Source organism: Protopterus annectens, chromosome 1.part0 (genome assembly GCF_019279795.1).
Source record: "Protopterus annectens isolate FY-2018-M chromosome 1.part0, PAN1.0, whole genome shotgun sequence".
In the NCBI taxonomy this organism is placed as follows: domain Eukaryota; kingdom Metazoa; phylum Chordata; order Ceratodontiformes; family Protopteridae; genus Protopterus; species Protopterus annectens.
Window position 1 is genome coordinate 1,207,169,139 of NC_056725.1, and position 23,779 is coordinate 1,207,192,917.

Consider the following 23,779-nt stretch of genomic DNA (forward strand, 5'->3'; position numbering starts at 1 on the left):
CCTGACATTGAGTAAATTTGTTTCAGATACAACTGCTCCAGTTTAAACAGTATATTGTATTTTTATTCCAAGTACCTCAACATAATTACTGCTAGATACAGACTGTCAACATTGAAGTCTTTCATGAGTGGACGTTATATGTCCACAGTACATGAGCAAAGAAAAATTTCCAAAGGAATGAGAGTTTTAAGCACATTTCATCACAAATACATCCCTAAATCTATTGAGTAGCTGGATTAAAAATGATGAAAGTTAATACCAGCTCAAAGCTCAACTTATTTTGCACCCAAGTGTCAGAAATACCTCTTTGGGAGGGAGGTTGCCAGATCACCTACTTTAATCAGAATTTCCTATGTTCTTACCACAGCATACTGAAGTGTTAAGAAAATTCTAACTGGAAAGTATAGAGTCCAGTGAATTTATTCAAGAGCATATTTCACACTTTAATCCATATAGACCATTCCAGTTGCCAGTCTAATTGGTTGTCAATGCAGATTAGCAGACCTACCTCATTTGTGGTCATCAAAACCTGTCTAGATCCATCCACAACCCCATTTCCCCCCCTAGTTTTGCACATGGATTTGGGGCATCACTTCAAAATCCTTCTAGAGGTAAAGGATATATTAAGATAGCAAAGAGCTATTATAGTGCTGTGCACACTTCTGTACAAATTAACATTTTTAAAATAAGGTTGACAGTCGTTCCTATACTAAACAATGAAATTTGTTTGAGGCTTAAGGGGTGTGATGCAATGTACAGTAATGTGCGCATTCAGTACCCATAGTGTCTTGCATGCAATTGTCATGCGACTTCACTTGTTGCCACGATTGTTAGTCATGAATTGGACAGAAGTCAATATACACTTGAGACTTCATAGGCTTTAGAAAACTGCATGCCAACAAATCCTTTTGTAAGAACCTTTTTACAAGAGTAAAGTTTCTCCCTATTTTGCAGCTTTTGTTCTGCAATTTTAGGCCGTGTCCAGATTCCTTCTGCCAAGTTGTACAACAGTACAGTTTCAACATAGAAAGTCTTACAAAAAACAAGCAGCTCCCAAGAATGTATTAGAAAGGTGAGAAGAAAACATTCTCCATGCATGTCAACAGAAGGTCAGCACACCAAGATGGAAACATTTGTGTTGTCTACACACTAGTGTAATATGCCCAAACTTAATGCTCAAAAGTAAAGCTAGGATGGAAATGTCAGTAAAGAGAAGCCTCTCCAGTGGATGCAAAGGGAAATGTGGCTATACAAGAACTGAAAATTAGGTAGTTACTTGCAGTGCTACACAATACTGAAATACAAGAGCTGGGGAAACAGAAGTATAGAACATGTTAACGTTTAGCATTAAACATATCTAAATGAACATGAGACCGAATTAAAGTCTGAGTCCTGCAGAACTTTTCCCACTAAAGCCCATTGACAGCACATTATTGGTATACTTCAGTTTGGCATGAATATGCATTATCCACATAGTTGCTGCCTTGTTCTTTTTGCACTTGTCATGTTTTAGATTTTAGCATAAAATGTTTAATCCAAAAATGGCAAAAGAGGTAGCAACTTTGCTGTGCTTCAGAATCCAGGTTGCTTGCACAAACAGTTGGCACATACCTAAAGTTCTCTGGTATAGCACTCTGCCTAAACTGAGAGATGGTAAACTAAAGGGCACAGACAGCACTAGCTTTTACAAATCGACAAACTATAGCAAAAGTAGCATTAGTGGGCTGCCATCGAATCACAGTTAATAGTTCTACATCACTTGTATGACTTCCATAAAAGGAGGAAGTCATTCACCAGCTTACACCATTAAAGCATTTTCAGTGTCCCTTTTCATAAGTGGAATCTAAGGGATCAGTCCCTTACCAATGGGATTTGTAGAATAAACTCGCCAAGAGGGATATGCATGTGTGGTGGTGGTGGGGTCTTACCTTGAGGTAGCTTGATTGAAAGAGCAGGCTTTCTTTGCAGGATCTCCCAGATCAGCAGGATCCCAGACAAGCAGTTGGCAGTGGATGTATATCTAGAGGAAAATATATTTTGATTTTTATGTACAGGAACTACAGTTTAAGACTATGTACTCATAATACATACCAGAAGCAACAGAAAAAAATAGGGCTGCTATAGTTGAAATTCACAGTTTAAAAAAAAAGTGCAAAGAGTCGCACTGCAGTGAACATTGCAATTATAAACTCCAGAAACTCCAATTCAGAGAACAAAATCGGGAAATAACCAAGGACTCTCTTCCAATTTCCTGGCTGCTACAATGGTTCATTTCCACTCTCATTCTGAGAGGAAAAACTGGTTATGATTGCATTCAGAAATTCATACCCCTCTAACGCAAACTGTTGCAGTCATTTGTCAAGGAGCATTGATCACTTTGAAGACAGTACATTTGTTGATAGGACCATTGGGCTACTAAAAGGACTGGGAAAAATCTAGTATTAATTTCCCTATAGCAAGTAGTTTAATTTGATGTATATCCCAAAATGTTTTTATTGGAGTCATACCTCTCAAGTGTACAGATTTTCACCAAATGACTAGATTTGCATCATATTTTGACCTTTTGTTCATAAAATGGAGTTTTTTTGGCAAATAATTGCCAAATTTTGAGTATTGAAGTCCGAAAAAAGTGAGACGATAGCTACTATTGGAGGTGAGCTCAAGTGTTCATAACGAATGATTTGAGCAGTGCTTAAACAGAGCTGCGTTTGTAATCTGATATTATGCTAGGCAGTTAGAAAGGCTAAGGCCTTTATGAGAACATAACACCCATCTGTCCAGAGGTTCTTGTTGGTCCATTGAGAATGACACCAGCACAGTATGGAGGCATTCGGTTAGAGTCCCAAGATGAGCACCATTATAAATTTTTCTAAACATTTCAGTGAAGTTTGTCACTTTAGACACTAATGAACCCTTCAGCTAATTGTGCTTAGATTGAGTTTTAGTGAAGGTAGAAATTAGTTGTAGGAAGTCTTTATTCTCCCCCTCTTTCAGCAAAAGTCTAAACTCATTTCAGTTCTATAGTACATTTTATTGCATGTCCATTTAACACTCTGCTCCTAATGATATCTTGACTTTTTTGGTAGGTTGCCAAATAGGCAACATTAAAGGTACAGGACAAGGTCCAACAAAAAATTGCATCCTGTCATTTACATTCAGTTTCATGCGAGAGGTTAGACATGGCAAACAATATCAGGATGCAGATAGAGCATATTATATGCATGGATTACATTAAACTGGACATATTACTAGTGATTATGAAGCTGTGCAATATTTCCAATATGCATTATATAATAGTACTGCGGTGGTGGTGCTGCGGTAGCGTTGTCGCCTCAGTTAGACGTTGCCCATTCGATTCTCAGAGCGTCTTGTGTGGCGACATGCATGAATGGGTGTTCCTTCGTTGAAGGTTGTGCGTTAGGCCAGGCAAGCCAGCATGTAAAAATCTACTGCCAATCATTAGCGGACCGGAGTTCCACTGTGGCGACCCCTAACCGGGAAAAGACGAAAGAGACAACAACATTAAATAAATAAGCATAAGAACTATTGCATGGCATCAGGGGAAACTATAGATGTTTAAAACTGTCAAATTTGCAGCAAGTCATACACCTTGAGATGGTCACTGCTACAGACAATATTCCTGTAAATGTTCATAAATTACAAGGAATTCCTTGCAGCCATGCGAAAGCTAAAGTCTAGCTGAATTAAGTGCCTTGACAGTTCATATAGAGGTTTTACATTTTCAAAGGTATAAACTGTTTTTCCTAAGTCTGTGTTTCTATGCTTTATATTAAATAGCATGTGAAAACTGAATGTAACAGACTTATTGAATTCTATTTAGGTACAATTTTTTGTTTGCCTTGCTCTTTAACAATATTGGGAATGGTAAGGTGTGTGTAGGCTGCTAGAGATGTGGCATTTCACAAGAAATGATGTCCTAACCTTAGCTGGTACAAAGTAGAAAATTAGAATCCCAAAAATATTTGTGTTGGCAGCAGAGTTATTTTCATTTCAGACACTACTACTTTTACATCCCCAGAGATTAAAGATTTTTAATCAGTGTGAGGGAAACTGGGTTAACCACTAGCACTCGTTTCTCCTGGGCCATACATTGTAATGAAGGGACCAATAAGCTGCAAGAAACAGAAAAGGTTGTAAGATTTCATGTGAACCCCTTGTGATGCCCCTGCACTGGCCCAGTAATCAAGAAGCCTCAATCCTCACCACTGGCAACAGCAAAGGGATGTAAACACTGGGAGGATGACAAGTACACACAGTAAAGTGAAATTTCCCTTAGAGTACACAGAGGTCAGTCTGGGGCTGGTTTCTCCCTCTTTCTCCAGATCGCCAACAAGACTCCCATTGGCACAGCTATAGAGTTGAACCTATCGGCCCTGGGGCCTATACAAACCCAGCCAAAAAGGTACCCTGGATTTTGCCACCCAAGAAAATTATTTTCTTGTGCCACTGTCGAGCAGAGCCACAGAGGTGATCCCCAGGGTGAATTTCCCATCCAATCAAGATTTTTCTTGAGTGCTAATGAGGAGCTTTGTTTAATATAGATAGGTAGTTTATTCCAGAGTATGGGAAGTCTGAGACAGGAATCTATCCCTCCAGCATGTTCTGTTTACTGTGGTGACAAGGTTTAGGTCCCTACAGCATGTAGCTTGGAGGGATTAGGATTTCTTTAAGTGCAGCATGTCCAACAGCTCTGGGTTTGACATAGCTTTGTATGTTAGGCAGAGATCACCTCAAGTAGGTGATATGTGACTGAGTAAAGCTGTAGTTTTTTTGAGACTGTCTGCGTAGGGCATCTGTTTGAGGCTGGTAATCCTCTGAGGTATTTCTGTGGCCTTTCCAGTGGTTTTGTCGTCTTGTGAGGTACATACCAAAAGGGGCATTGTACTCTATAATGGGTCTAATGAGTGATGAGTAGAGGGGAACAATGACCTCTTTCTGAATGAGAAACCTTTTGTGAGGAGGTGTGCCACATAGGATTTCCCAACTACTTTGGTGATGTGATTATCAAAGGAGAGAGACTACGGTCCCTCAGCTGAGGGGCCAAGACCTCCAGCACCCTCTGTCCAACCAGTGCTTAGTGTCCCTGCCAAAGTAGCAGACTTAGATTTGATTTATACACAAACACATACCTGGGAAAGGCCAGCACAGGTTTACTAGCTATGCCTCCTTCTGCCCAGACTAAGATAGTTTCCACTTGCCACCAATGCTTATCAGCTACTATAAGGCCCTTACAAAGGGTGTCCAATCCTACTGTGTAATATTATCCAAATGGTAGTCTGACAAACACTTCCAGGCTATTTAGGAATGGCCTATACAGTGTCACCAAATACACAAGTACTCAGAGCGGTGACATAAGTACTCCAAGAGTTTAAATAAGTCTCAAATACCAGTCACAGATTTAATAAATAAAAGAACAAGACAATACTTAGTAAAACACAGTAACTTCAGAGTTCTAAATCACAGCAAATTTTAACATTGCAGGACAGTCAAATACAGAAAGCATCTAAACTAATCTTTACTATATTCCTACATATAGCTAAGAGAGACAATACCCTAAATCTTGCTTATGGCAAGGCAAGTGCAGATGGTGATGAGTGGATGTTCTTGATAAGTCAAGGCAAAATACAAAATGCCCAGTCTTTCAGAGAGCTCTTAAAGGAATATTAGTGCTGGATTAAGCTTGGATGAAATCACTTTGTCATCTGGACTTCAGTTTCCAAGCTAAAACCCTTTTGTCAAAACTGAATTTAGCAGCTCATTGGTGAGAATACATAGCCTTCAGATGTTTGCACCTGCTAGAGGACAAAAATACAACACTTACAAAAAGGAAGGCACCCTAGTTCTAGGCATCCTGTCTCCTTGCTGCATTGAAAACTAACTTTTATAGCACAATTGTAAAACGATTTAATTTCAACTTATTTTCTTGAAGTTTTGCCAGTTAACCCTTTTATGTTCTAGTTTCTACTGTTAAAAATATACATTTGCACAGGTATAGTTCATATGCATTTCTGTTCTTTCCGGTAGTGTACACTGTGGACACATCCTTGAAGCTCAATACTATAGAAACCCTGTGTGACATGATTTACAAAATTTCAGATAGCTGGGCTGGTGAGCGTGACACCCCAATGTGCAGAGGAAGCCAAATGGCAGAAATAAAACCTTGGTTCTAGATGCTGAAGTGACACCCCAACCACATATGCAAGAATGGGAAAATAGGGATGTGGGTGGATGTAGTGGCTCAGTCAAGTTTCATGCGTGATACCAGAATTTTTTTTTTTTTAAAATACAAAACACTAGCATGAAGGGCTTTAAAATATAGCTGTCTGCCAAGGTAGGTTTGTCAAATACTTACTTCAGTATCCATATCGGTGAACTTAAATGCCTGCAGATATAACTGGATGACAGCTGGGTCTGTTCTTGACATATACATAGAATTAGACTCTTTGCCATCAACAAGACACCTGGAAAAAGAAGACACCTAGAATAAGAATTGCATTATGCAAAGAGCTGTAAAATTAAATACACCTGGCAGAATGCAAAACTGGCTGTAAAAATGCAGACCACAAAGCAAGCAGCCAAGTTGGTAGCCAAATCAACAAGACATGTGGAAAGAGCCAGAACCAGGAACTACGTGTACATGTCAGACAAAGCCAAACAAGTCTCTCAATGGCCAATGAGTGTGGCGTATAGCAAGTTTTATTTTAGGTTGTAAGATTTAATAGAACCCCCTTCAGCTGTGGGAGCTAGTACTCCAATTACACACCTCAGAAATGTAAGAAAAAACATATTTCCTAAGTGTGTGAATTATAGTGGCACATTCACCCTATTTTACACAAGGCAAAGCCGTGCACCAAGTCTAAACCTGCAGGAAGTACTATACTTGATTATCAGTCCTTGCCAGGAATGGGCATTTCCATGTGACAAGTCATTTCTCATAGGCCAGGCATTTATAACCATTTCAAATTAGAGATGCATTTCACACAAAGGATATAGTACATGGTTTTGGGCAGTGCACACTATAGAGAATTTTAAATACTAATTGATACAATTAGAGTTTGATGAAGTATTTATTTTGGGTAGGACACAAATTGGCAATCACAGGTCATTTAGGGCAGCTGTAGTGAGCCTAGGAAAACCAAAGTCTTGCCAAGAGCAACTGACTTGTGCCCTCTTCATGCAAGGGATTCACAGCTACAACCTACTGAGATGACAGCACAGTAGAACTAGCCCTGTCCAAGGATAAAAGTAATCATCCATAGTTATTTATGCCAAAGAAGACTGCGCACACTGCTTTCAGTTAAACTTGGATTCAAGTTAATGAACATGTACAACTGTTCTGCTTTTCTTACCCATGGTTTTCTATGATTGTGTAATTCTCAGAAGTATTCTGCAGGTCTCTATCTGTAGCTGCAATACAGAAGTCAAGGAAAAGTATCATGGGCTGATGGTTATAACCATTGACTGCAGCTTCAATGTTGACAGAGGATCCTAGAAGTAATGATTTTGAAGTTGCTGGTGCACTGAAGTCCTCTGCAAAAAGGGGGACAAAAAAAAAGTTAGCCATGCTCCATACGTACCCTGTGCTATACTTTGTACCAGTCAGTTTATTAAACAGTGCACACCATTAACAGGATCAAGATTAGTAGTTTTGCTTCAAGCTAGAGCCTCTTCATTCCTAGCAGCTTACTTTGGCATACCACCTTTAGTCCACAAGTCTTGCTAGCATCAAAGCTGTACAAATGCACAGCCCTTTATGGTTTAGTCTGTCTGATCCCAGGAGAGCTAGCCAGTCCCCCACTGCTACAATCTGCCCCCTGGACTAGCCCTTTGCCCACTGCTACAATCTGGCCTGGGCAGATTTTACCTGAGGCTCCACTACATCTTACATTTGCAACTTTCCATCCCCCAGCTTTTTGTTTTTCCACACTTCCCAGCTGTGCAGCCACAACCTTTAGACCCCTTCCACATGTGACCAACTATGTTATTGCACAGCTCACCCTCTGAAACTGCATTGCAGAAGCATTGCAATGCAAGTTATGCCTCCCCATACTTGGCACACGGCAAACAGAGAATTAGAGCAGCACTTGTGGCATGGCTTTGCTGCAGTGCAGCCTCGAGACACTTGTGTGAACCTTGGCAAGTAGTGAGCACTAGGAGAAAGCAACAGTCTGCAGCCAGGTAGGTATGTGCAAACTCACTGTCCTACTCCTGTTATTTGCCTTTGTCTGAATTCAGAGTGAACTTCAAAAGACTTGATACAGCTAGATGACAAGATGGCAGCAATTTCTGAGAGGGAAGATGGGCAAAGATGAAAACAGGCTGCCAGAGGAATGCACTGCTCTACAGTCTTTCAACATTAGAGCCATGACTACACAAGACAATATGAAGAAGCAGGCAGCAATGGAACCAAGTTATGCCTAGGTACGAGTAGTTATGAGTTGGCCCCTCTGCAGGCCTATTACTTTGCCATACGAATTCAAACAGTAGCTAGCTATTTCAGATGTCTGGAAAATGGACAAGACATTTTCTCATTTCTCCACCCAATAGCCAAAAAAACCTTGGCTTTAAAATGGTTTTTAAACTTTCCTTTTCAGTTATGTTTGTAAACTTAAAGTTTCATAATAGGTTCATAGGTTGGTACTAGGCTATTGGCGCTAGGGCCTATACAAGCCTAGCCATAACAATTCCCTGGCTATTTCTTCCCTGGACCCCTGTCTAGCAGGGTGACTGACGTGATCTCCGGGGTGAATTTCCTCCCATCTAATAGTCAAGGTTCCTTTTGAAGAGGGCCAAAGAGGCACTGACATGTATGGGCAGTCTATTCCAGAGTCTGGGGAGTCTCTGGGTCAGGAACCTATCCCTCCAGCATGTTTCATTTATTGTGATAAGGTTTACATCCCTGGAGCATGTGGCTCTGAGGGATTGGGATTTCTTTAAGTGTAGCATGTCCAGTAGCTCTGGGTTTGACATGGCCTTGTATGTTAAGCAGAGATTGCTTCTGAGCAGACGATATGCAACAAGAATATAGCTGGAGTTTAAGGTGGTCAGCATAGGGCATCTGCTTTAGGCCTGCAATTCTTTTAGTGAGATATTTCTATGGCCTTTCCAGTTGTTGCAGGTGTCTTGAGAGGTACATACCAAATGAGTGTTGTACTCTATAATGGGTCTAATGAGGGATGAGTACAGTGGGACAATGACCTCCTTTTTTCTGGATGAAAAGCCCTTAGGTGAGGAGATGTGCCACATAGGATTTCCTGACTGTTGTGGCGATGTGGTTATCGGAGGCGAGACCACTATCCACCTGTCTCCAAGTCTGTCACACTTTCGGTGTTTAGTGTACTGCCACCTATGTGGTAATTCACGGGTACATGTTTTTTTTCCCAAAGGGGATAACTATACATTTCTTGGTACTGAGCTTGAGCCCATGGCTCTGGCACCAAGCATCTATTTCTGTAAGGCCCTTTTGTAGAGTATCCACATAATTTTGGAGATTCAATAATGGCTCCCAGTTTGCAGTCATCTGCGAACTTTGTTATCCAGAGTCCCTTTGTATTGGCCTGTACTTCAGAGAAGTAGATGTCAAACAAGGGTGGCCCCAGGACTGAACCCTGAGGTACTCCACTTGTCTGGAGCTGGATTTGGAGTCAGCTATTTTTACAGTGTGGGTTCTGTCAGTAAGCCAGTTGGCAACTGATAAGAGTGACATAGGGATTAATGCCCAGCTTAGTAAGTTTATCTAGGATTCCAGAGTGGGGGATGGTGTCAAAGGCCTTGGCGAGGACCAGATAGGCTGTGTGGACCACCTTACCCTCATCCACAGCTCTGGAGCCCAATTCAGCCCTTCACAAACCAAAACTGGGTGGGGTCCAGTGTTTGAAGGCTGCCAATGTCTTCCATGATAATACATTCCATGGCCTTGCAGATCAGGCTCAGACTGATGGGGCGGTAGTTCCCAGGATCCAAGGTGGATCCCCCCTTGTGGAGTGGGATAACTAGCTGTGAGCCACTCAGTGGGCATGAAGCTTGAGGTGAGGCTATGATTAAACATGACACTTTAGGTGAGGTGCCAGTTTATTTTGTAGTTAATGTAGTACACAGCCCAGGATGTCATCTGGTCCCATGGATGCTGTATTCTTAGCTTTGGAGAGTGCGTTTTATACCTGTGTGGCCATTATTACCGGAATTTGGCAATCCTCCGGTATTGAGATGGGCCATTTAGGGGAAGAGAGGGGGGTAAGTTGGCACTGAATCAATCTGGCAGGATATTGGCAATATCCTTAGGATCAGTATATTTAATGTCTTTCTGTTGTAGCTCAGAGCAGATCTGAGCATTGACATTTAGATTCTTGACAACTATAGAATGCCTTGTGGTAGTCTTTGGAATCTTTGGCAATTTTATTTTCGTAATAGTTTACTTTTGGTTTTAAGGGAGTTACAATAAGCCAAGCCTGTCAAGAAATTAAGTCAGTGAGCTTGAATACCCAGTTATTGTTTACAGAATCCATTGCAAAATGTGCAAGTTAAGTTTATTTTGACCATTTGAGTGTTGTGTGATAAAAATGTTTATAGTTCTTTTGCGGTCATCGATAAATGGATAATGTGTCTGTGGCTCAAACACTTGCTGATTTTGAAGAGGCACATCATCTTGTACAAATGGGTTATTGGCCAGGGTAGAAAGCAGAAGTATAATCTGGTAACACACCTGCAGTAATTAACACTGCACAAATATTCTCAGAACCTGACATGGAACAGGCTCCCCATCCACGTGAAGCAGAGTTACTCCCTAACCTAATTCAAGTGCAAGTTGGACAACTGGATGGGGACCACTGTTTGTCAGCTATATTTACAGGCTGCTTGTGTCCATTAAATGGATCATCTCCCAGGCCCTTATTTTTGCAGGTGTTTAACTCCCAAACCCCAGTACTTTTTGAATGATTTGGAATGCATGGCTAGGCTCAACTAGGCCCCAGTAGTTGACCTAGTACAAACCTATTGCACAAAAATCACAAATTGGTTCCTAGAAGTGGAGGATATTTGCTTCCCCTTTTCAAAGTCTGGATTTACTTTGACAAAGCCAAAAGTAGGGGGGGGGGGGGCTCAAATCAGGATCATTTTAAAATATTGCTCTTATAAACCTAGAAAGTTGATTGCATAAATTTTGCATCATACATTTTTCTGAAAGATCTGAAACTCAAATCTCAGTGACTGCACCCCATTGATTTGCCAGAAAACTCATATTTTATAAGGAAAAAAACAAAAATCTAGACATTGTTAAATTCTTGCACAAGCTGTGTTATGGTGCTTCTGTCAGTGTGCATTGTATGAAGGTAGCAGTTCTGTCCTGCTGTTGGCATGAACTATGGTCAAGTGTCTGCAGTTCTAATTAGTGGCACTGTAGCAGACATCTGCCTTGGCAGATACTGCCTCAGGGTAATCATTTTAATGAATCCAAAAGTAAAACCAAAGAATACCAAATGTTGTACAATAGTGTACACTGTATTAAACAGACTTTTCTGCAGCTGTTTTGCTACAGCACTAAGTGCTTGTCTCATCAATAAGACACACCAAGAGACTATTCTAGAAGTAGCAAGACTTCAGAAGCATCAAATCAGACAAAATATGCCACAAACTTACTATTGCAAAGTGTTTAGTATTAGACTTGTTAGGTGACAAGTGGAAAATGGGCAATAAAAACGTATGCAAAGTAGATAGAAGACCAACAGAATAAAAAAATGAAGGCTGGAAAGCCAATGGAATGTTTTTAAGTGCATTTTTCTTCATATTGCAAGTTTTGAGTCTGGAAACATCTATAGTAATTACATTTGTCTTTGCTGATACTGGCAAGATGGATAAGGCTATAGTTTTCAGGATCAGACATTAACCCAGCCTTATAGACAGCTACCATGTTTTATGAAGCCATTGGGGAGGCTTTAAATTAGCATGTGCAATGCATCTGTGAGGTTTAGGGCTAGTACAGAAAAGTTCCCCAGGTCCATGAAATTAATTTCAACCAACCCCATGTACCATGGCTGGCACACCATCTGTACTGGATTAGTGAAACCAGAGTTCAGAGATTCATATGTCTAATAGCAGACCTTGTAATAGCAGATCTTGTAACAGCACTGACTATTGCTTTACTGTGGGGATTTGCATGCACTGCTGTGCTCACCTTGAGGTCACTACAGTAAAGATCTTCAATTTTCCTTGTGTAAAGCTTTATTTGCATTGGTTTACTGGGAAAGTGCCAGAGCAGTGCCCTTTTTCAGTGGAGGCCTGGTAGAAAAGCTCCATTAGACCATTTTTAACATTCAGTCAAATTTTAAATATAGGGAGGTATATGCAGTGCAATTTGTTAAGTTCAAAATGTAGGTGACAAGTCAAAGTAGCCCAAAAAGGAAGGAAGCACAAGGAAGATGGAGATTAGTGGATATAGTTTAGTACATTACGATTTGCACAACAGAGTTATAGCAAATTCATATAGGTAGATCAGTACCAGTTTAACCAGGGGTGATGCAGGTGCAGACCCACTAAAATGCCAACTGAATCAACACCTGAAGTTATGGTCATCTTTATAGCAAGCTGGAGCTCAGACATTAGTTCCCTCGTGGAACGTTTTCCAAAGTTCTTTGGCTGGATTAAGCCAGATTGTGTTACTGGAAGAGTATTTTAGTGGGGGCATGGTCATTTCTTTATATAGTTTGTGGCTCCCACCACTGTGGTTTCCCTATACCAAGAGAAGTATATAGTTCAAAAGGAGTCAATTGTTGCATTGGACTTCAAATTTGTGCTGACTAGAACCTCTAGTTTGTGGAGGATCACATCAGTCTGTAGAATTCACTAGATCCAAAAGTGAATTTGCTGAAAACATCCCTTACAAACTAAGAGAACCTCATTTGCTGGGGATCCTCAACTTTATACCCATTCCAAGGTAGCATAATAATGGAGAATACAGAAGATTCCCATTGCCAAAAATTGAGCATCTTTCAGTCTGTTGGCATTCATAGAGATAGCCATCTGACTGGCAGGCACCCTTTTTTGGTAGCTGTATTTGCAAAGTCTCTTAAAATGCATATACATTGCACAAGTGTCTTTACCCTTATGGTTCGTTTGTGGCCTTATTTGCCCAGGGCAGCATGTTGTGGGAGGTGGGTATAATAGTTAAGATTTGCCTTACAAACATAAGGTGCAGGGTTTGATTCTCAAGTGGCTAGGCTTAGAATGGCCCACAAATGCAGTTAGCCTAGTACTAATCTATGAACCTGTGTCAAGTATGCTTCTCTTACGGGGTGTTATTTACTTTGAGCAATTTGCATCAATGTTGAGAAGTAATGTGCATACCTGGAATAATTACAATAATCTCTGGGGCAAGTCTCCCACAATTACTTTAGCAAACCTAACATACTCCATATTAATGCAAGCCCCAACATAGTATCAGTTAGCCACTTTGCAATTCAGTGGACAAAGTAGTGAAGGTTGCTGGTATCCTCCAAGTATAAAATTGTACCCATTTGGCATATATTTACAGACATCCAAGCAAATAATGAAGTGTTGACCAAGTTTGATGACTGCAAGTCGGGCATTATTATCCTCATACGAAATTTCTCCAGAAACAGTTGAATATGTACATACCTAGTGTGCTGAACACAGTCTCAGTTTAAATGCAAAATGTATAGCAGTTTTTTTTTTGCCACAAAAGCTGTTCCCACCTTGTATACAATTCTGTTTGAAGAGTACAGTCAAGAGATCCAAGTACTTATGGTGGACAGCTCCCTCGTGTTTCCACCAAAAATCAGGAAATCCTAGCTGGCCCTGGTAGTTTCCAAGGGAATATTGAAATCCTAAGAATTGGGGCTGACAGTAGAAACTGTCCCCTCACAGCAAGAGGTTCTCCAGTGTAGGCAGTTTGGATACTAAACAGGCCATAGACAAAGTGTGCCCTTGTTGTGTGAAGAACTACTGCTGCAGGGCTAGCCACCCAGTAGTGTAAACCTTGGCTCTAGAGGATTGTCACTGTTTAAATAACACCCCTAACCTCATGTGCAAAAAATGAGGAAAAGGGGTTGTGGATGGATCAAAATAAAAAAAAAAAAAAAAAAAAGGAATCTTACCACTGTACTTGCTCTTTCCTTAACTCCAGTACAATGCCCCCTTTGGTATACACAAACCCATGCATAATTACACAAATTGAAGGACACCAATGATTTTTAACCAAAAGTAACTCAACTGCTAGTTAGCACAACTCCTACTCTGCAGCCAACCAGCTGCTCAGAAGTGAGCAATTTCACTTAAACAGACCATCTCATCTGACCCATTTCTTCACAAAGCCAGTGGCTCTCTGAAACACCAATACAAGACCTTAATTCAGAGCTTAGCACCAGGCACTAGATCAACACGTTATTACCTTATCTAGTGCCCTGCCACTAAGGAGTCATCTCCAATGACATTAGGCATGCTATTACAACAGAGTAATCTCCTGTGACATTAATGCATGCTAATGAAAAAAGTGGTTCTAAAAATCAGTCCCCAATTTAGCATTCCATCCCCTCATTTTTGGCTCTGTGCAGAGAAGATAGAGTTGAATGGTGCCCTTGACTCATAAGGGGAAGAGCAAATAAAATTAATGGTCTTATGCCTTTAAACATGTGACCACTTACTAACACTTGCTCCAAGGGCAGCAATCTCCTTCACCTTGCCCTAGCTGTACTTCTGCCTAAACTACACTGTCACTGAAAAGATAGGTTCCCATCCTATTCCATGCCTATGACAACTTACCATTATAGGTCAAGCAAAGTTCTACTATTCTACTGGTCTACCCAATCAAAACTAGCCATAAAAGGTAGACAGTTTATACCAGGTTGTTGTGTATGGTCTTGATCTGTGAGGTAGGTTGTGTGGGAAGTGGTTCCACTTGCCTATTAATACTGCCACAGTGTCAAGGACTGTCCTGTAAAAAAATGGCATTTTACCATTGCCTCTACTCTCGCAATGCACACAAGTTTCTAGTTTAAAGATATGCATGGAAAGAGTTTCACAATCTGAAAAAAGTGAAAGGTGCCAACTCTACAAATGCTTGATGCCATCTTTGAACCCAGTTTCACTGAAAAATCCACCCCACCCACCAGGGACAGGAATGACTAGGTCACATTGTTTTGGCTGTAGTAGAACTGCTCACATTCGACTTTTTGCTCATATAGCAGTATCAGAGTCAATGTCACAGCTGTGCAACAGTTGCCATACTGTTAACAGCAGCCACTAAACTACACAAAAACCTAGGGTGAAAAAAATTCCATTCTGCCCGTGGTAAGTGACCCACCAATTCTAGAGTGCTCATTCATTTTATGAATCCAGTTGCTGTATAAAAACTGGACAGTGCCATAGGAATGCAGGGTGTAAAACATTAAGAATGAAAAACTAATTTCTGCAAAAAAAAGTGAACAGTAGTCTCTCCTTTGATGATCACATTGCCACAGTAGTCAGGAAATCACACCTCATCACAAAAGGTTTCTCATCCAGGAAAAGGGGTCATTGTTCCACTACTAGTCACTCGTTAAACCCATTCTAGAGTACAATGCCCCTTTTGGTTATGTACCTCACAAGACAACTGGAAAGGCCACAGAAATACCTCAGAGGATTACCGGCCTCAGATGCCCTACGCAGACAGTCAAAAAACTCCATCTTTACTCAGTCGCATATTACCTACTTACAGGTGATCTCTGCCTTGCATACAAAGCTAGGTCAAACCCAGAGCTGTTGGACATGCTCCACTTAAAAAACTCCCAATCCCTCAGAGATAAATGCTCTGGGGACCTAAACCTTGTCACCACAATAGATGGAACATGCTGGAGGAATAGATTCCTGTCCCAGAGACTTCCCATACTCTGGAACAAGCTACCCATCAAACAAAGCTCCTCATTAGCACTCAGAGAAAAACCTTGATGATTGGATGGGAGATCGGAAATTCACCCCGGGGATCACTTCTGTGGCTCTGCTCGACTGGGGCACAGGAAAATAATTTTCTTGGGTGGCAAAAGCCAGGGAACAGTTTGGCTAGGCTTATATAGGGCCTAGGGCCAATAGCCTAGTACCTACCTATGAACCTAGTTTGTAGCATACGTTTGTACATCCAGGACAGAATGCAAGGAATCGTGGATCTGATATTCAAGAGATTAAATGACCATTTTAGGTTGTCGAATTTATGACAGCAACTCATTTAAAATAAATTTTTGAAGGTCATCCTGTCTGAATACAAATTTTGTATACAGAGGATCAAAACTCTTGCACAATGACATATCAAAGTGGTCAGGGGTCCTTGTACAATAGAATCCAATGTTGGAACTGTGTAATATATACACATAATATATTTTATTATAATATACATACACTTTTCTACAGCAATGTATACAAAATGTGCTAGTCAAGTGGGTGATCTAGATCTCCCCCAATGTATCTGTGGGCCATTCTACGTTTGCAGTACTTTCAAGACACCAAACATAGGCTTAGTATCCATTTTAATCTTCCTGATGCAGGATTTTATAAACGCGCAAGAGTACGGCTTAGTGTAAACATGCCAAACTTGGCCAGAATTAATGCACGAGTCAGTCTCAAAACTCAAATAGTCAAGGCAAAATGTGCAGTCACCACAGACTCACCATTTGTGCATATTCCACTAGAGGTCACTATGGATATACAATATAAACAAATTGTCTTTATTCCACTGCTGTAAAAGAAAAATGTCAATCTAATATTGTCTTAGGTTGTGAACTTGTACAGTTATACAATTTGGTAGGAGTAGCTTTGCCCTACTTGTCAAGAAAATGAATGGCTCATTCAAATGCTTTTTTTTTGCATATGAAATGAAATGTTAGTTTAAAACTAATTGTTAAATCACAACTGTTCAGGTGTAAGCAATAGTTTTGGGATGTGTCAGTTTTAAAACACCAGTGAAGCCTTGGGAGCACAACTAGCATTTTTCACTTATGGTGGAGCCGTTAAATTTCTAATTTTCATTAATCCAGATTGTATTGTAATTGTATCCTGCAACACTGTGCAGCTCTTAAGTGACCCTTTAACTGGTCAAGCAGGACATCTGCAGTAGTCAGATACAGGTCATCTGTACATTGTTACTAGATACTAACTTCTAGACCTCATATTGTGACTTAACCGCTGTTGGAACTATATTGAACAAGCATTTTTAAAGTAATCTGATTTCTCAACCCTATGCACAGGACCTGCTGAGAACTATTCAATATCAAATACAGAGAATACAAAAAAAATAAAAATACAATGCTATGCACGTCTTTGGAGACATCTTAATCTCCCCTGCAGCACTTGGTCCTTACAGTTAGAAATTAGAGCTTCAAAGTGACACTTGCTAAGAGACAAAGTGATTCAAATAGTGTGTAGATATTTCACAGAAATGCAACATTTCACTTTAAGCAACTCATACAAAAATGAGCTTTGACAGCTAAATGTGAAAATGGATCGTGTTGTCAGACACTGGCTCCATGGAAGAGGGCCAGAGCCCAAAATAGGACCCAGCTCTCCAGATTTTGGTAGCAATCAGCCAGACAAGGATTTATAATAGACATTGCCTGCTTACCTGTCCCAGGGAGCCAGAGGAGCACATCATGGGACATCTGCTAATCTCCAGTGGAAACCCAAGTGAAATGGTACTTGAAACAGGGCGTGTATAGTGTCGTCAGAGTGGTCACATCACAAGTGTAGGGTGCCCACCTATTGCACATGCACACACTTTGCATGACATACAGAAGGACATTAAAACTACATAAAATGTTACGTGATCTGGTCCAAAACCAAATAAAAATTACAATTCACATAGTTATGAGGGCCAGGGCAAAAAATAAGTGGCATCTTCAGATCTCTACACAAAGGAAAGAAATATTCCCAGTACTTCAGCTGTCTGCTCAGCACAAGGCAAGTCACTGCCACCACTCCAAACTACCTAAATGGCAGAACTCAATATTCTAGTCTTGAGAAAAAACAAATAACTGTAAATGCATGTTGATGTACATCAGAGCAGTCTGAACGACTAGCTATTGGCATCCCTTTTTAAGTACCTCTTAAAGCTTTTAAAAGTGGAATTTAGACAGTACAGCTGAAAAATAAAGAATTGCACAAGTTTCATAAAGGATACTTGAATGTCAAATCAGTTTCTCTAGTGCCCCTCCATTTACATGTGAATGTAGCGCTTACAACAGCACGGCATACAAAGGTAGAAAGTTACTAGTACAAAGTAGCAGGAGACTCTGCAATACCCTGAACAACCTAGTCCGTACTCTGTAGGTCCTGGGCAAACTTTGAATAAAATGATAGCTGCTAATTCAATGGCCTCTGGAGAAAATCATCCACCTTGACCCTAAAGGTCCACAGAGGGGTCAATAACATTTCAAACCTTACTTCTCTCAGTGAAGCAGAGTCCATGATACTTTCCGGAAACTTTAGTGGAAATTTCTGAGAAACTAATTCAGATTTACTTTCTCTTTGTGGCCATCCCACACACGGGAATAAGAGTCAATTAAGTTCAAAACAAGCAATTCTTCAGTCTAACTAACCTTCACCCAAAAACAAGGAAAACCCAGTCTTAATCCCTACAGCCAAAGCCATCATGTTTGATGCATTTTTTGCCAATCTGCTGTACTATTTTATATAGCCGCTGTACTGTGTACTATTTTATATAGCCGCTGTACTTTTACTTCATTTAGACAGAATATAAAAAAAAAAAAAAAAAGTCTTTCATCCTCAAACCACACCACAGTTCTCACTCAGACCTTGTAAAATGGTTTTATTCAGGAATACGTGCCGATCACAAAATAAAAATTGCAGATTAATACACAATCACATGTTTAGATTTGGTTTCACCAGTTTGGACAGAAGTCAAATTTCGAATGAGACAGCTCTCTGTATCCTATTAGTGCCTGGATTTTAAATTTCCTTCACATGCAGAGGGCCTAATTTTTCTATACTCTCCAATCTGGCAGGCAGAGCATTAAGACTGAGCTGTTCACAAGCTAGTTCTTGTGTACAGCCTTCAAATCCTCAGCTTTCATTTGCCTACTGTGCAACAGTTGAGTCACTTCAGTGACTTAAGGGCCACAGGTAATTTGGGTTAGGCTACTACCTATAGACTTGTGTACCCAATTACTATCAAGCCTCTCCACAGCCATACCCTTTCACCCCATTAGTCACATTAAAATCATACAATTTTCTCTATTTTGTTGCATTTTAAGACCAGTTGAAGGCATTTGACATATGACTTACTGTTTTTTTTCCGTTTCAGGTGTACTGTCATGTTCTGAAGTGCAAGTAACATGCCTTTAAAGTTAGATACATCCTGCTATTTTTCTGCCCAATTAGAATGCCAACTTCAAGGGACGTCATAAAAATGTGGATATACACAAATTGGAATGTAGAGTAAAAATCAGCTTAATCTGGCCAACAAGATAAATCCTCTCCTAATGAATTGTATACATCACATTGGTGGCGGCACACAAGCATCTTAGTGCCATCTACAAATTCAGGACTTGGTAAACTAAACTCTAGCTATTGCCAGATTCTGTCCCAATGTACATAAGGCAGAGATCTTCCCTGGCAAGACATGCTTTTGCAGATTGGAATTTGGACAATAGGGTCCCCTTAAAGTATTGCAAGAATAAGGAAACCTATGCATACTACATTTTATTCAGGACTGAAAACTTTGGCATTATATACCAGTTAGTGTAAAAACACTTTACCCTAGAGGTAGGGATCATGTTTGAGCAAAAGATGCAGGTATCTACATTGCCATATTTAAAGATCTACACATGTGCTTTAATAGCATTAGATCATTAGGAACCTAGCCAGTTCCTACTACTTGCATCTTCTATCCTGAATGGTCTGAGGTGCTAGACCATGGCTAAAATTTTATCCGCCCCCCCCAACCAGAGAGAGTTATGAAGCAAGAGTAGATCCAATGGTAGCATACCTCTTAACCGTCCAGATTTATGCCTCATTTTTATTCTGCTCCTCAATTTGTAGTTTTCTGGCAAATCACAGTACATGCTAACAACCTGTTATTCTAGGATCTTTGTGCCCTTGTCCAGATTTCTTGTGCCAAGAGGTTTGCATGGTAGGGGGGATCCTTTGGGACTTTATTGCAGCACTCTTATTGCAATGTAGATTTAACTTTGACGTGAGCAATATGCCTAGACATAATGCTCCCTGTGACTTATCTATAGCTTAAGATTAGGGAGTAGAACACTTCCTGTTGAGCTCCACTAATTACAGGTATATATTCTCCAGGTCTAAGGATGTCTTAATGAAAACGAGTATGGCAGGGACATGGTAATCAGAGGGAACAAGGCCAGGGTCCAGATAAGTGAAGTAGATGGACTAACTGAACAGGTACTGCATAAAGTTGTGAATCTGCAGGTTGAATATGATGTGTTGGACTCTGACACTTATGTAGTTAATTTATCTAATTATAAATTTGATAATGATGAAATGTCTGTTTTACAGAAGGGGCTAAAATTTGTTCCTACTGCTTTCCCAAGAAAGCATGAAATTAAAGTGGAACTTTTTAGATTAGTTCGAAAGATGCATTTGAAAGAATATTTTTATAATGAGTTATATCATATGAATTTGATTAGCGAAAACAGATTCATCGAGTGTTAATAGTTTTTATTCATGTGATTCGGATGCAGAAAATAATGCACATGTTTTGTTTGATACCAGTATAATATCAACTAAAAGTACATTTATGCCATTTAAAAATGTTAATATTCAAAGGTTTAATAATGCTATGAATTTGGCAATTGAAAAAGAACTTTATGAATTTAACAATACTGAGAAATGCTATAATTTGTCAAAAAATGAATGGTACAAATTGAAACAACGTGGTAAGAATGATATTGTTTTTAACCCCTCAGACAAAGGGGGGAAATTAGTAGTTATGAATTCTGCTATGTATTATGAAATGTGTATGCAACACTTAAATAATGAAGTTTACAAGAAGGTGAACACTTACTTTGGATCAGGCCCAAAAAGAGTTTCAGGTATTAATTGATAAAGGAGTAAGGTTACATTTTTTTTACCCTCGGAAGCAACTAAGAAACTTAGAGAATACAGTTGCAAAATTTATGTGTGCCAAAAATTCATAAGAATTTACGACAACCTCCAGGTCGCCCTATAGTTTCGGCTATGGGATATTTTACACACAACTTGGGAGGTCACTTGCATGAAGTGTTGCTTAAGGAAGTAATCAAACTTCCATCATACATTAAAGATTCTTTTGACTTTTGGACAAGGTAAAAAATATTAGATGGCTAGAAAATATGTATTTTATAGTAGCAGATGTAACCAGTCTGTATACTAATATCCAGCATAGATATGGACTGGAAGCTATACAATTTTTTTTCTAGGAGACTATCCTAGAACACAATTTATTAAAGAATTAGTTTATTTCTGTTTAAATAACATATTTGAATTTGAGGGGAGTCCATCAACAAAAGCAGGGTACAGCCATGGGGGCAGCTTTAGCCCCCATTTATGCCAACATGTTTATGGGGTATATGGAAAGTACCCATATATACAGAAGTACCTTTTTTCAAAAACATGTAAAAAGTTACAGGTTTATAGACGACCTTATTTTTATATGTTATGATGGCAGAGAAGAGGTAGATGAGTTCTTGAATTATATGAATAAAAATAGATTTGGAATTAAATATGATAAAGCGCAGGTTGGCTTGAGAGTTAATTTTCTTGACATTACTATTGAAGGTATTTACAATGAGAAAATTAACTAAATACATAGAAAATATGTTACAAGCGACTAGCTGTCACCCTCCACATACTTTGGCTTCCATTCCATATGGAGAACTATTAAGAATTAGAAGACTGTGTAGTGATGAAAATAGTTCTAAAATAGAGGCAATAAAAGCCATGAGAATGTTTTTAGAGGCTATGATGGACAAATAGTGGATAGTTATATGAGGATTTATGAAAATAATATTAAGAGAAATGAATAATAAGGGTAATATTAGAAATAAGAAACAAGTTAAGAACAGTATATTTTTTGTTTCTAAATATACAGTCTTCTCTGATGGATTTAGTAAAGTATTAAAATATTGGAAAATAATCAGGAGACAAGTGTCTAGTTTATCTGAAATAGAACAGAGAACATCTTAAGGGGACGTAATATTAAAGACTTCATAGTGCATAGCAGACATTATAGACCAAAAGAATTGTTGAGAGTCAATATAAGATTAGGTAATAGTCTTTGTGGCAGATGTTCTATTTGTCAATATGTAGTACCTATGTTTAATTATATTAATGGAAAAAAATTTCACACACAAGATTGTTTTACTTTTACAACAAAAGGCATCATTTATGCAATAAAATGTTCATGCAATCTTTTATATAGGTGAGAGCAAAAGGAGTTTAAGTGAAAGAATTAAAGAGCATGTTATGGATATAAAAAATAAAATTAATAGCCCAGTAGCAGATCATTTTAATTCGGCACAAAGGTGAAACTGACTACACCATTTTCTGGTGAAGATTTATTCAATTGTTATAATGAAATATAATATTTTGCAGCTGAATAAGGAATGTCATTGGCAGAGTTTTATTTGATTTCTGATGTTTTAGTTTTAAGTTTAGATGTTAATCAATTATCTAATTAAAATATTTAAAGTAATTGTATTCAAGTATAATATAAAAGATAATAGTGAGTTTGCATTTTACTCTGTAAAGGCTGATACGGCCGAGGTGCTAAGAGAGATAGACTGGTGAAGTTTTTCATTGTGCTGTTATCTAAATTCGCTGTGGAATTAGATTTTCTGGAAAAGGTGTCACTAGTTCTTGGATGTGGTACAGCAGGATGTCCTAATGAGTTTGGGCTCATTGTGAACTAGTGTACCTAAATCTCGGATGGTATTGCTTATGAAGCAACTGCAAAGGAATCTTTGCTTCCTAGAGATAAACACTGCATTTCTTTGCATGGAGCTTAAAATCATGGTCCTGACACCTGTCACAATTTAATGAACAAAATAGAGAGAGGTTAAAAAAAAATACACTTTTCGGTAGGACCTTGTCCCACCTTCATCAGACAACAAGTGTGTAAGGATATCAGTTAACAGTATTTATATCCATAAACTATTGAAATATCCAATCATTGTAAAATCATGGTCCTGACACCTGGTTGGTGCGATTGGGTCCTTTTGGATGCTATAGACAGCTGCCGAGTTTTCAGGCAATCAAAATAGTCAGCAACAATTGACATTTGACTTGGAAAGCAGATTATATACCAGAGGAGTGGTCTTGCAAAGGCTCGAGATGCCACTAACCTGCCTTTTCGAAGAGTACCAACAGTCCTGCCTCTGGGCCAGTTACACAACAGCTAATATTTAATTGGGTTAGTTTCTCAGTGTCAGATTATGGGATAATTTAGCCAAGGCTAAATTAAACAAGTGTGCATATATTCACCATTATCCAGAATTTGTAACTTTTTGAAGTATTTAACAGATTTCTTTGGCAGAACATGCATCTTTGCTTTTTTTGAAAGGTAAGGATGAAGGACTTCATCTGCCAATATTGTTTATGAGTTCCAAAGTAATTCTATTTCCTTTACCAATGAAGCTTGCAAGGCTAATTTGGTTTAAAGCTGTGTCAGTGGTAGGGATGAATTTGAGTGGTACCATAATAGCAATCTTCCAGCCCTCAGACTTCTTTGGAGAGCTTAGGAATGAACACATTTAAGAATAGA

The 23,779-nt window shown here is 39.3% G+C and overlaps 1 protein-coding gene across 3 annotated transcripts in view; it reads right to left on the minus strand.

Annotated features, from left to right (window-relative positions):
- The window catches only part of LOC122796901 (zona pellucida sperm-binding protein 3-like), a 191,862-nt gene that overhangs the window by 13,344 nt on the left and 154,739 nt on the right, over window positions 1–23,779 (minus strand). For all 3 annotated transcript variants that reach the window (XM_044065658.1, XM_044065666.1, XM_044065674.1), the window contains 3 exons: window positions 7,371–7,551; window positions 6,374–6,482; window positions 1,929–2,020 (listed from right to left, as the gene is read on the minus strand). In XM_044065658.1, coding sequence (XP_043921593.1) covers window positions 1,929–2,020; window positions 6,374–6,482; window positions 7,371–7,551 — 382 coding nt within the window. The remainder of the gene's footprint in view (window positions 1–1,928; window positions 2,021–6,373; window positions 6,483–7,370; window positions 7,552–23,779) is intronic.